The sequence below is a fragment of the Pomacea canaliculata genome, linkage group LG10 (assembly GCF_003073045.1).
Source record: "Pomacea canaliculata isolate SZHN2017 linkage group LG10, ASM307304v1, whole genome shotgun sequence".
In the NCBI taxonomy this organism is placed as follows: Eukaryota; Metazoa; Mollusca; class Gastropoda; order Architaenioglossa; family Ampullariidae; genus Pomacea; species Pomacea canaliculata.
The window spans coordinates 2,906,758-2,918,919 of NC_037599.1; the positions used below are offsets into that span (position 1 = coordinate 2,906,758).

A 12,162-nucleotide genomic window follows, 5' to 3' on the forward strand; every position below is an offset into this window, starting at 1 on the left:
CGACTGGAGGCGATTAAACTGGATTACCTTTTTCAATCGAATGTCGCCAGTACATACCACCTTTGTCGTTTTTAAAAATAAATGTCCTGCTGAACTATGCGTTTCCAAGGAAACGTAAGATGAAGGCGAGGAGTGGGAGGAGGGGTGGGATGCAGCTGTTGTGGTTGACCCAGTTGAGAGAGATTACGATGTACATGCAGCCTCAGTGCTTTCTGTACAAATGTTTGTTTATCTGGTCTCGTGACGTGGGCGCGCGTGCAGTCGGACGTTTCGTGGCCGATGGCTGAGGCAGGCTGCTGGGGCTTCCATGCGAAACTTGCTCTCAGCTGCTTCATTGTCTGAAGGATTGATGGCTGGCATCAGACAATGCCATGTTTTCGTCTCGCTTGGGTGCTTGCAGTTATGGCCAGTGACGACATACATATCTATATACGCATTTCCTCCGCTGGCGAGTGACATCGCTGACTGTTGCACTTTCAATGTTCTCAAAAGTACAGGCGGTCCGGTGGTGCAACGGTTAGCGCCTGTCGCCAATAGGACTGGCTGTCCTGGGTTCAGATCTCGTCGCGGTCACACTGTTCTTTCTCTGCACGTGGCATCCGTTTACATAGCTGTCTACCTTGCCGTGATGTGGCTTTAGTTGCTGGCTCGGCGTAAAACATCAATTCTCCCCCCCCCCACTCCACTCTCTCAAAGGGACTGTCAGGTGTAAATTAAACGCTTGCTTTGTCGCAAGGCTCTGGACTGAGATTTTATTTTGAGTCACCCGAACCTTGTCACAAGGCTGGGCGCCAGAGGTTTCCTACTCTTCCTTCCTCTTCATCAGCCTTTCAACGTGTGAACTCTGACCTATGTATCATTTTATATTTCACTGAGATATGTAATCTTAAGGACAACAAAAATATTAGAATTATTACCACCATGAGGTAAAAGCACATTTATCAACTAACCAACCCCAATTCACTAGCATCTCAACACTGACCTTTCATCTTGCAGATTTTCATTCTTTCATTTGCTTCTCTAAAATAACATTTAAGATGCCTAAACAACAAAACATTTCAACATTAAAACACTGGAGTATTAAAAGGGTTTTCCACGTTATGTGCCAGTGAAGTCTAAAAATGATTTACTAGATGAGTTTTCTGGAAACTGCATGTTTAAAAACCAATAAGACAAAGTACATTTTAAAACAGTTTTATTGACAAATTCTAGATTGTAAAAATATAACCACAAAATGAGTTGTCTGTAGCATCATAAATGTTGGCCAAGGGCAGGTAACCCATTTTGTTAGCACTAGACACTAGACTCAAGTGTTCTTTGCCGGACATTCCTCATTCACTCAGCAAGGTGTCCTTTTGCTATTGAGGAAAAAGGTTCAGACAGGTTTCACATAGGATTTTATATATGTGTTAAAAGATCAGCAAAGTCCACTGCAGCATCAAAGTTGAAGCATTTGAAAGTCACTTCAATACCTGACTTTGTATAACGATGTCTTACAGTAGCAACATGCTACAAAACAATTAAAATGCAAATTTGCACACATGCATTTGCAAAGAAACAAAACTGCCCCCCTCCCCCTCACACACACACTTCTGAACCACTGAACATGAAAGGAGAAAAGTGCAAGTAAATGGTCTAAAGGAAATATTTCTTAATGCGAGTTTTCATCACATTGGAACTGTGTTCCAGGCTAACACCTAGTGTCTGTTTCTGAACATGTATTGATGATACAGCAGCATGATCATATGATTCTAATGTTGGGTGACTGCATGTTTTTCACTGGGAATAGTATGACCATCAAAGAAAGCAATTTTTCTTTTGAAAACCGCATGTGACTGTTCTATGAACAGTTATTTTGGCATAAACTGTACAGATTACATAAATGGCAAATATTTCTCAGGAAGTATGTTCCATCTCAGAAGGGAAAAACATGGGTAACATTAGCTGAGGCTAGAAATATTTGCCATGCTGTCAAGCAGAACATGCATAACACTCATTACATAAACACCCAAAACAAGTTGGAGAAGACTAAACAGTTGCTGATGAGTGTGGGTTGAGGTCTTTGTGGAAATAGGCTGTCACTGTCACTCTCGACATATCCAAATGGAAAAGAATCATCACACAGGACATACTTCTGTCAAGGACACAATTACCATTCCTGTACTGCGTCACACCCTTTGTGCTAAATGTTGAGATTCAAGGGCATTTGAGCGAAAAGAGTATCTAGGCTTTTCATTCTTGAATGCAACGTGACTGACACCAACAGATCTGCAAAGGCTGTGTGCTGGAGTGCACTATTTCACCTGTACTAGCAATATTTCTGATGACAAAAATGTCTTATGGCAGTATTGTGCTGGTAGTGATAGCAATGCAGAAAAAATTATGATGGAGATGAGGATAAAGAATACCTGCAAGTCAGCAGGATGCAGACTCCAATGTATTAAGAACTATTTGAAAGTACCAACAGTGGGGAAGTGGAGGGCTGCATACAACCAATCTCAGAGTTACAGCTGGAATTTACACAGTGTTACATCAGGTCTACTTCCTTCTGCTACCACTGTAAACACTAGAGTTTCATGTAGAACAGGAGTTACAGCAAGTGCTTCAAAACCCTTTATGCCCAAGCTTTTTCTGTTGAGACTACCCCACTACAGCAGGAAGGTGAGTGATCAGCTGGACTACTTTAATAAAAGCTACCCAGAAGCCGTAGTTATTTAGCAAGGGCAAATCGTTGCCCTGGGTAATATGAGGAATTTAAGGATAAGTGTCTTGTTTACAAAGTAATTTGTCCAGACCCAGCAGATTTTTTTATTCCTGAAGTTGTAGTTATAAGCAGTGCCCAAGATACCTGGGGTAAGGAAATATGAAGTTAGGTGTCCATGGGTCTAGGCATCACACTGTAACTAAAAAACAAGCTTTTTGTTGATTTCTCAATTCTACTCTGGGGAAATGACTTAGTCTTGCTTCATAACTACAGCCCCTGGAAACATATTAGCTTAAGTCCTGCCAGTTGGTGCAGAAGATATTTAGGATTACCACACTCCTGGTCTAGTTTTTTTGTTTAATAAAAAGAAATATAATTCCAAGCAGAACTGATAATTAAGACAAAAATGTTAAGTATAGGAAAACCAACATACGAGTCAAAATTTACAAATTGCTACTGTGTGTAGAATAAACAAGTTATTTTTAACTTTACTATAGTAAACAAGGAGTCCAGGGATGAAATGATTAACTCAATCAGTTGGGTTGCCACTGCAAAGACGAACATTAACAATCCATATGCATAACCTGACATTCTGAATGAGTTCAGTGCTTATCACCAATACAGTGAGAATCAGGCGTCCTGGGTTCAGATATCCTCTCACTGTACTTCATCCACACATGGCACCTGTTTTACAGCCTAGTTGCTATTCGGTGATACAGTCTTCGCTGCAGGTTCAGTGCAAAACAAAATGCCCCATACTTCCCTTCCATATTAAATAGTAAAAATATCTCTTCTTTTTCCCATTCTTCAACTATACAGGCTAAAATATTTTCTGAATAATAAACGATGAGTAGCCCATGACATTATTCTTCTCTTTCTGATCCTCTTGGGCACACAGATTATCTACCATTTTTATAGGGAAAAAAAAGTGCAGACGAAAAAAAAGAGTCTCCAGCTCGCAGCCAATCCCATTCAGCTGTATTTCAGCAGGATAATGTCTGTGTTCAAAATGCTTCAATATATGATGATGTTATGGTGAAGTTATCTCTTTGGTCACATTTGTCTGTCATACAAACCATACATAAAATCAACTTTTTTAATGTCAAGCATGTCTAATCACCTACCCTGTGGGCTTACATCTTTAACAAATATCATTGTTATTGTTCAGGTGTTACTCAGACAGCAACGCATAAAAATTCACTGAAGTATTGCCCAAACCATCCACTCTGATGCAAAGACAAGAGATGCAATGTTTTTCCCTCTTAAACCAATAGACTGTGTGTTGGCTTCTTGCCTGGCCACGCTTCTTTTGCATACTTCTTCTTGCGTGGTTCTTTTGGTGTATCTTCGGGGACAAATGGAAGAGGGGCGGGGACAACTGGTGGTGGAGCTGGTTCATGCTCTACGTCAGGAGCAAGATTTGGCACGGGGATGCCCAGCCTGCCAGCAGAAAAAAATGGATGGGCTAGCACAGATCCCCCTCCTGGTCCTGGCAGGTCACCATAAAGATGTGAGGTATTAAGACCCATGCCATGCAGCCGTTTGTTGCCTGCATCAACGCCCACGCCACTCCCAATGTCCAGCTTGGATCTCTGCACAAATGGATCACGGAAAATGATTCTTCTTATTTATTTTTATGAGTAGTTGCAGAATAAGTTAGCAGTGATGACATACATAGAATATAATTTTATAAGATAATTTGTATAAGAAATGTAACTGATAATTTATAGCTGCTTCCTCAATCCTACCAAACATGTAATCATGTTCATACAACATGTGTATAACAAAAATCCCCATTTCAACATATTATCCATCTTGACTTGTACAAAGAGTATCAAACTTTAAAATATTAACTGCCTGAACTAGCATTATTTTTCATTCAAAATATAAAAATCCAAAGAATCCAAGAAAACTTTGTATATGTCCTAAGATTTCATAAAAGAAAATAAAATTAAATAAAAGGGAATAAAACACTGAACCAGTTCTTACTGTTGGAATAAAACAGAGTAAAAAGTCAATGGCATTTGAATACTAAGAACAATTCATAGACATTACAGCTGTTGCTATAACCAGTAAGAGATTTTGAATAAAAGACAGGATATCAGGCAAAGACACAAAGAAGTTAATAACAATGATAATGTGTTTGACATACAATATGTGGTGCAAAGTATAGGGTGGTTTGTAAGAACATAAACTGAAATTTTGGGTTTTTTCCCCATACTATGTAGCATTGCCATTTTACAAGTGACTTTACTTGCCTTATTAGGGATGACTGTTGTCTGCACCAGGTTACGAAACCGACCTATCGAGGGATCCACATCCTCTGAAAGCATTATCAATACATGCTGTAAAAACCACATAGCATTTAAGAATGGTACAGTGACATATCATCTGATTAGAATGGTTATAGTATCATTTCATAAACAATTTTACAATTTCAAGCCTGGTAGTACACCCAGTCAACAAGCTCTTAATTAAATGTATAGCTATGGGAAAACTTGGAAACTAACACTGATACTCTTGTCAATTTTGCCGGGGACTATTGTTTTGCTAAAGACAAACTACCACACACACCTGGGTTGATAACCTCCTCTTCATCAGCAAATGATACATGTGTAGTTTTAGGTTTACGTTTCAAAGGGTTTGGCACATCAACTACCTCAGCTAGAGATGCAATGCGACGATTGTGAGCTGTATTAAACTCTGTCAAGTTCTGCAAGAGGGAAAAATCTACACCATAAGAATGTTATAGCTGTTGACCGCATTATAGACGATTTTACCATACTTCACTATTTTTTACTAGCTTGCCTCGTTATTTTTATAATCAAAATCTGAATTATTAAAATTTCACAAGAAAAATGTTATGAATGAAAACAGCAGGTTCTAGGGCATTTCTACATGGCTACTCCCTTTTAAAAAAATTTAAACAAGGCAGGATGAAAAGTCCCACTTACATCCAACTCAGTCTCTGATTCTGGGAGTCCCAGCAAGTTTCCTTCTTTCTCCATCTGTTTTCCCCCATCATCTTCAAGGCCTCCAGGACCAAGAGGTTGAGGACGCTCACGTATAATATAGACACGTGTGGATGCTCCAAAGTGAATTTCACTGTCCAAGGGGACCTGCTGTGGCTTTCTGGTCTCAAGACGAATGTGTCCAATAAAAGTCCCATGTGCTAAAAAAATATAATCATGGCAACCACAAGAAGTGAATCACATCAATTTTCTTTTATTTGTGAACAACTATGTTACTTTATATGCTATAATAACAAGGCAGAAAATTGAAGAACACAATAATTACAGGCCATACTAGTTTTTCGTACACCACTCTGGTTTTCTCCTGAAAAAAGGATAAATATCAACTCACTGCTGCCTAAGTCTATAATAAAAGGACGGTTCAGGTGCCGATGCCACACCAAAGCTGAATGGACACGAGAGCATGATGAATGGTCGATGGCAAAATCACAGAGCTGTTTGTTTCGACCAAAAAAGTAGCACTTCTTTTCATCTATCATAAGTTTCTGCAACAGATACACATAAACTGATTTTCAAAGTAAGGCTGCTTTGTTTCTATAAGCCCATTAGTAACATCTAGTAAGTGTAGCACTTCTTTATGTATGACAGATGAAAAAGGATACATTAGCTACATATCATTGAATTAGCAGAAGCCAGATAAAAAAGAGTCTGCATCTGATCCTTCCTATTAAAAAAAATAAATAAAACACACATCATCAAAAAATAATGATGCACAGTATCCTAAAGTCATTCTTAAATGATTTTTTTTTTAAACAGAAATCTTTCTGTCTCCAAACCTGAGAATTCTGTCTAGCAATTTTGATAGATGAATTTTCCTACCCACCTGTATCATTTTGCCATCTTTAGTAACATCCAAATGCAAACCTGGTGGTGGCTTCCCTGCCCTATAATAAAAGCAATGAGCAAGAATTAATAAATGTAATAATTTGGTTCAAATGACTTACAGTACTCAAAATAAAGCCAAAGTAGTTGCATTAAATGAGATTATTGGTATGTATATGACAGAAATGAAAATAATGCACTTTGTAAATTGATACTTTTATACTAAATATTTTGCATGTAAAAGCATCTCTATCTCTACATCTTTATTAATCTTTTACTGGAGCTCATTGTATCTGCCAAAAGTAATATTAGGACACTTTACAGAAAACATCAACACTGACTATGAAGGAAGACTAGAAAATGTTTCTGCAAAGAACATAAAATGTCAGCCTCCTATCTCTAGTTTTCCATTTGTAATCCTTTACTTTTAGTGTCTCACTGGTATTTAACAAAAGTTTTATACGTTATATTGCCACTAAAAACAGAAAAACAAGAGACAATTATTTCATAAAAGATTCAAATTAAGCTTTAAGACTATCTGAGCAAAACATCTACCATTTCAAATGGTATCGTGAAAATTGTTCACAGATTAGACTTACGCGTAAGTACAAATAATCATTGTTATGTACCGGTTCGTAATTTTTCTGCATTCGATAACCAGTTACAAACATGCAATCAAATATTTACTTGTGCAAAACGCTTCCCTGTTGCTAATCATAATATCTCAATGATGATCTGTTCTACAGAAGGCAAGTAATTAACAAAAACAAAAAGTGCATTAGATCTTATATATATATACACATTAAATTCTGTTCTCAATTGTTTAGTTTTGTGCACTGTTGACAGTAATTGAAAGTTGAGTCATTTACAGGCCCGATAATTGAAAATCATCATATTTATAATTACTTTTTATGGGCTTAAATACTGCAAACTGAAACAAAACGCTTGATCTAACAGAAACATACCATGAGGGCACTTCAAAATTGTTTACGAGGGGCGCAGCCATATTGCTTTTGCCGGAGGCAGGGAGACTACTGAGGAGCATCCTGTTATCTCCCTTTATCTACACTTTTTTTTTTCTCTCTCTCTCTCACACATACATTGTGTACAAGTATACTCATTTCGCCCAATGGCTGCATAATAAAAGTGGGATAAATAATTGTTGTAGTCGGAGGCACATTTTTCCACACAAAACCATTCACAAGACCATCTTGACTTCACCAGATGGACATACAGAAAACCAGATCGACCACATCACTAGTAATCGCCAGTTTAGAAGAAGTCTTCTGGATGTCAGGGTAAGCGAGGTTCAGATGCAGCCACAGACCACCACCTGCTTGTGGCAACCATGAAGATAAAGGTTAGGTCTTTCCGTGACAAATCAGACAGACCGCATCACAAGAATTCTATCAGGAAGGAAAAACACCAATGCATGCAGGCCAGTAAAGTATAACAATGGCAGCGTGATTACCCGGGATGAAGAACTAAGACCACGCTGGGCGGAAAATTTTGATGAAATACTGAACCGCCCACCACCAACAACCACTTTGGACATTGCCTCAGCCGCCGAACAGCTCCAATTAAGTGAACACCAACCCACCAACCAAGGCAGACGTTGGACTAGGTTACAAAGCTTACAACAATTATAAAACAATAGCAGCAGAACCGTAGTGATCAAATAAGAATGATTTGAAGGGTTCCCCCTCCCCTCCGTAACTGATATATTCTGATCGGGTGAACCACGAACTTGCAGATACCTTTACACGTCCGTGGGTGAGATAACGTCTATCAAGGGAAGGAAACAGTAAAGACTTGCTGAGATTTGATTTCTGCAGTAGTCTCCCTTGGAATGTATTGCAGCATGATGCGATCCTTGGCAGAGCAGAGTGTGCTATTTGCGAAAATGAAAAAAAGCAGTCTTGACCATACCTGCTATTCCTTATAGAAAAACGTATTTAAAGCATTTTCTGTATGAGATAAGGAGAGTTGAAGAAGCTACAAAATTGGTGGTTGTGGTGTCTATTTGGGGTAAAACTCCATTCCAAACTCTCTTTCAATCCCAATCTGTCTACAAAATTCCATGCAGCATAGATTTCACTGCTGGAGGCAGTCAAACTATTAAATACAATAAGCTGGGACTAGTTAAGAAGCTACATATCCAGAGTTAGTCGTTGTGACAGGGTTAGGGTTAACGTGAAGTAAAGAACGTGTCAGTTCAATCGCCTGCAATGTTGTTTTATGGAGTGTCGTCAAATCTTCTGGGCAGGATACAAATTTTAGGTACAAACTCATGAAGAAGCTCTTTAGACAGATTCCTTGCAAACTAGCCTTGCTCATTCTTTTCTCGACATAGTCACGGATCATCATCATTATTGGAAAGAGCTAATATGGTGAGTGTCTTGTAAGATATATATAGATACTTAAGATATATATATATAGATGGTAGTCTATTATAAATTCTAACACACATTCAGGCCTGTCTCTTCAAATCCTCTTGCCATTCCGGTTTCTCTCACCCCCGCCCTTCGAAAATGTCCGGCATCTACAAAACATAATTTGAATGTCGACACCCCGCAACAGGCCCAGCTATGGGTGATGTGATCTGTCAATAGCTAATGATCGCTGGCAACAGCAGTGTGCCTCGGCTAATTAATAATTTACAAGCTCATGCACAGCATAGACATTACATCTTAGTCACGTCACACACAACCTGCAAGCAGTCCCAGGTACCTGGTTATGCAAGACTGACCACGAATGGAGTGTATTATTGTTTTCTCACTGACTGCTGTCAGTCAGATTGTAAAGGCTTGTGTTGACAGGATTATGAGCTTATGATTATAATAAACTGCGGGCAGCCATAATTTTCAGGTGCACAAATCAGTCTCAGTCAATGAAGAATAAATTAAATGGTAAATATTTTGTAAAGAAAATAATTTATTTTTACATGAGGTGAGTTTTGAGAATAGTCCCCCATGTCAGAAAATTCGATCATCAGATACGACTGGTATTTCCTAAAATATGGAGTAAATAACCATCTTCCTTTCTCAAAAAATAATTTTAAAAAAATACAATCACGAAAGCTCTCAAAGCATAACCCCTGTGTTGTCGTGCAGCGCTATCCAAATGTATATTTTATTATTGTTTTATTACGTGGATGGGTATGAATGGTGCTGAAGAAGTTTGTCAGTCGCGAAGTTTCAAAAGAAACTATATGCAGCTGGGCGGCTCTTTACAACTAAGCAAACGTTATTCAAACGTTAAGAGTTTTTTAATTTTTCCTCTTATCAGTACGAATGTGGCTCAGTGTAATTTCTCTTGGTTTAGTCTGTGATTTCTCTAACACGCGTGCGCGTGCCTGCGTGAGTGTGTGTGTGTTGCTAATCTCCACCTGTCTTGCAGGCTGCTCAATACGTGCTCCACACGCCATGGAGTGGGTGTCTTGCCTCAACGATAAGCTGCACGGAAGCCCTGATCGAGTTGTTTGCGCGGTTTGTTTTGTTTTGTCTTTTTTTGGCTTCATGTGAACCTTCAGACTAGATATCGTGGCTTATCTCCTGGACCTCTTGCAAAAACTGCTGCACACAGCTTACATTCTAGAAACGTTATCATCGACCTCTCCCACAGGACTCCATCCCACGCACCTGCTACGTCACGTGGCACGCGTAGGGATCAACGGGGAGGTAATCCGGATCACTCATACGTGCATTTCCTCCCTTTACTCGATCGTTCAGTACATCGATGTACTGTACTTCCCTAAGTTAACTCATTCTTGTCGGATATAAGAAGGCAGGCAGACCACAAGACGTTGCCTGCAAAGTAACAAAGGACTTTGTGTATCTACATCAAGCCCGTTATCTAGTCAAACATCGCGGAAGGTTTGACCAAGTGTTTACATGCTCTGTGTGTGTGTGTTGGTCAAACTTCGTTCATAAGTGTAGTTGTACATTTCCCATCTCACGTAACTGGTTTCCTACATTGTAATATCAATTCTGGATCACTCCCCTTGAGAGTGTATTAATATAAGATAATAAAATTGGCGGCATTATGATCAGCCTCTGGTCAAATCCTTTACAGTTGGAATTCTGCCCTCTCGTGATTTACTATCAAATCAATAGTTAAACTTTAAACAAACGCATTCGCCTGGTGTGTTCACATTTGCTCGATCGTTGACATACGCGTGCAATTCTCACCGAGACAGGATTTAAAAGACGTTTGAGGTCTTTTTCCACCCTCACCCCCTCCTCATCTCCAGCTGTACACACTGCAGATGACTGGCTTGTAGGTGTGGGATCGGACACTTTGTATGAGTGCTTGCTTGCTTCAGCTTATTTTTGGTGTCCACGTTTGAGGAAATATTGAATCGAGTGGAGGAAGGGGGACAGGAAGAACTGTTTTTTTCACGTACGCCATCGTTGACACGAACTATAAGGCCTTGAACTGAAATGCGGCCGATAGGCAACTACATACCTCCTGCTCCTTGTCGGTTACTACAAGTTACTCTTACTACAATTCTCTTACCGCAGAAGCCAGAATAACAACAGCAACAACAAATTACCTATGAAAGTTGGGGCCTGGCCCAGAAAGTTTCCTGGCTATCTGCCTGGATAACGCCTTTCTCGTATTTTTTTTTTCTACGTATATCTGTGTGTCGGTAAATGTGCAGTTGCCAATTCAGCCTCTTGGTCGCCATTTCTGATGCAGAAATACACCAGAACACGGGTAGCACGTACAGACTATCCCAGAGGCTGCGTCAACAACCTGTTGTACCGTTAGCGCGAGGGGAGGCCATCCACTGAGTGGCAGCAGTCGCTGGTGTTTGTCGGGGCTTTTCGCGACATCGCGTTACGCATGTCGATCGCGCTTGCGCTAACGAAAGGACGAAACTGTGGCGAGTAAACCCTTCTCAACGACTGTCTCGACTGGTTCTGCCAGCACGGACATACTCTCCCTGGAGATACAACTATTTTCGTCGCCGACGTGCGAGTCACGCAGTAAGTAGAGTTTAGTCCCCTTATGTACCCTGTTGTCGTTGTTGATGGTGGCTTTAAGCCACTCGGATGTCTTGTAGAGATGTTTCTGTTAATGGCTGTCGGGTCGCAGTTACACCTTGATCTGCCTTGCGTAGGTTTGTCCTGACGAGGTTCCGTTTCCTTGCAAGTGCCAAGACCGAGTCACCTCCATTCTTCATGTGTCATAGCGCTGGGGGTGATTACACAATAAAGACACAGTCAACCACAGCAACGATCGACCAGCTGTTGACGTATCGCTGCCAGTTGGAAATGGCGTGCATTGTACGATTCCTGCACAGATTCTTTTTTTTTTTAGGAGGGGGGGACGTTGTGCTTAAAATATTTGACATTATTGCCCTTTCTTCTTTTGAGAATTAATTAATAATTTAATATTCAGACAGTTATGGCTCTGTGTGTGTTAGTAAATAAGTAAGAGAAGGATTTTTTTTTTACTTATGTTGCTAGAACAACAAACTGGCAATACGGACAAGCGCACTCTCGCATTATCTGTGTCATTATGTAGGTTGTTCAGTAGACCACACGCACTAGTCTATATTGAGGTGTGCTAGAAATCACGTGACCGTTCTCACATTAA

General features: G+C 39.9%; 2 protein-coding genes across 2 annotated transcripts in view; one reads left to right on the forward strand and one right to left on the reverse strand.

Annotated features, from left to right (window-relative positions):
- Positions 1-1,178: 1,178 nt before the first annotated feature.
- LOC112574209 (nuclear inhibitor of protein phosphatase 1-like) lies at positions 1,179-7,580 on the reverse strand. The gene is made up of 7 exons (XM_025255105.1): positions 7,524-7,580; positions 6,560-6,620; positions 6,068-6,221; positions 5,659-5,876; positions 5,279-5,417; positions 4,963-5,027; positions 1,179-4,296 (listed from the first exon to the last, which is right to left on the reverse strand). The coding sequence occupies exons 1-7, from the start codon at positions 7,562-7,564 to the stop codon at positions 3,967-3,969; spliced, it is 1,008 nt and encodes a 335-aa protein (XP_025110890.1). The 5' UTR covers positions 7,565-7,580; the 3' UTR covers positions 1,179-3,966.
- Positions 7,581-11,384: 3,804 nt separating this feature from the next.
- LOC112574275 (microtubule-actin cross-linking factor 1-like) overlaps positions 11,385-12,162 on the forward strand; it is a 154,661-nt gene continuing 153,883 nt past the window's right edge. Inside the window, exon 1 of the mRNA XM_025255231.1 lies at positions 11,385-11,549. The gene's annotated coding sequence lies outside the window, so the exon portion shown is untranslated. The remainder of the gene's footprint in view (positions 11,550-12,162) is intronic.

Bases quoted from the DNA above. Each gene is read 5' to 3' on its own strand.
- LOC112574209 (XM_025255105.1), bottom strand. From the start codon at position 7,564: ATGGCTGCGCCCCTCGTAAACAATTTTGAAGTGCCCTCATG. The intron at 6,222-6,559 runs GTGGGTAGGAAA...TATCTGTTGCAG, and splicing joins AAGATGGCAAAATGATACAG to AAACTTATGATAGATGAAAA. The intron at 5,028-5,278 runs GTGTGTGTGGTA...TAATGCTTTCAG, and splicing joins AGAGGAGGTTATCAACCCAG to AGGATGTGGATCCCTCGATA.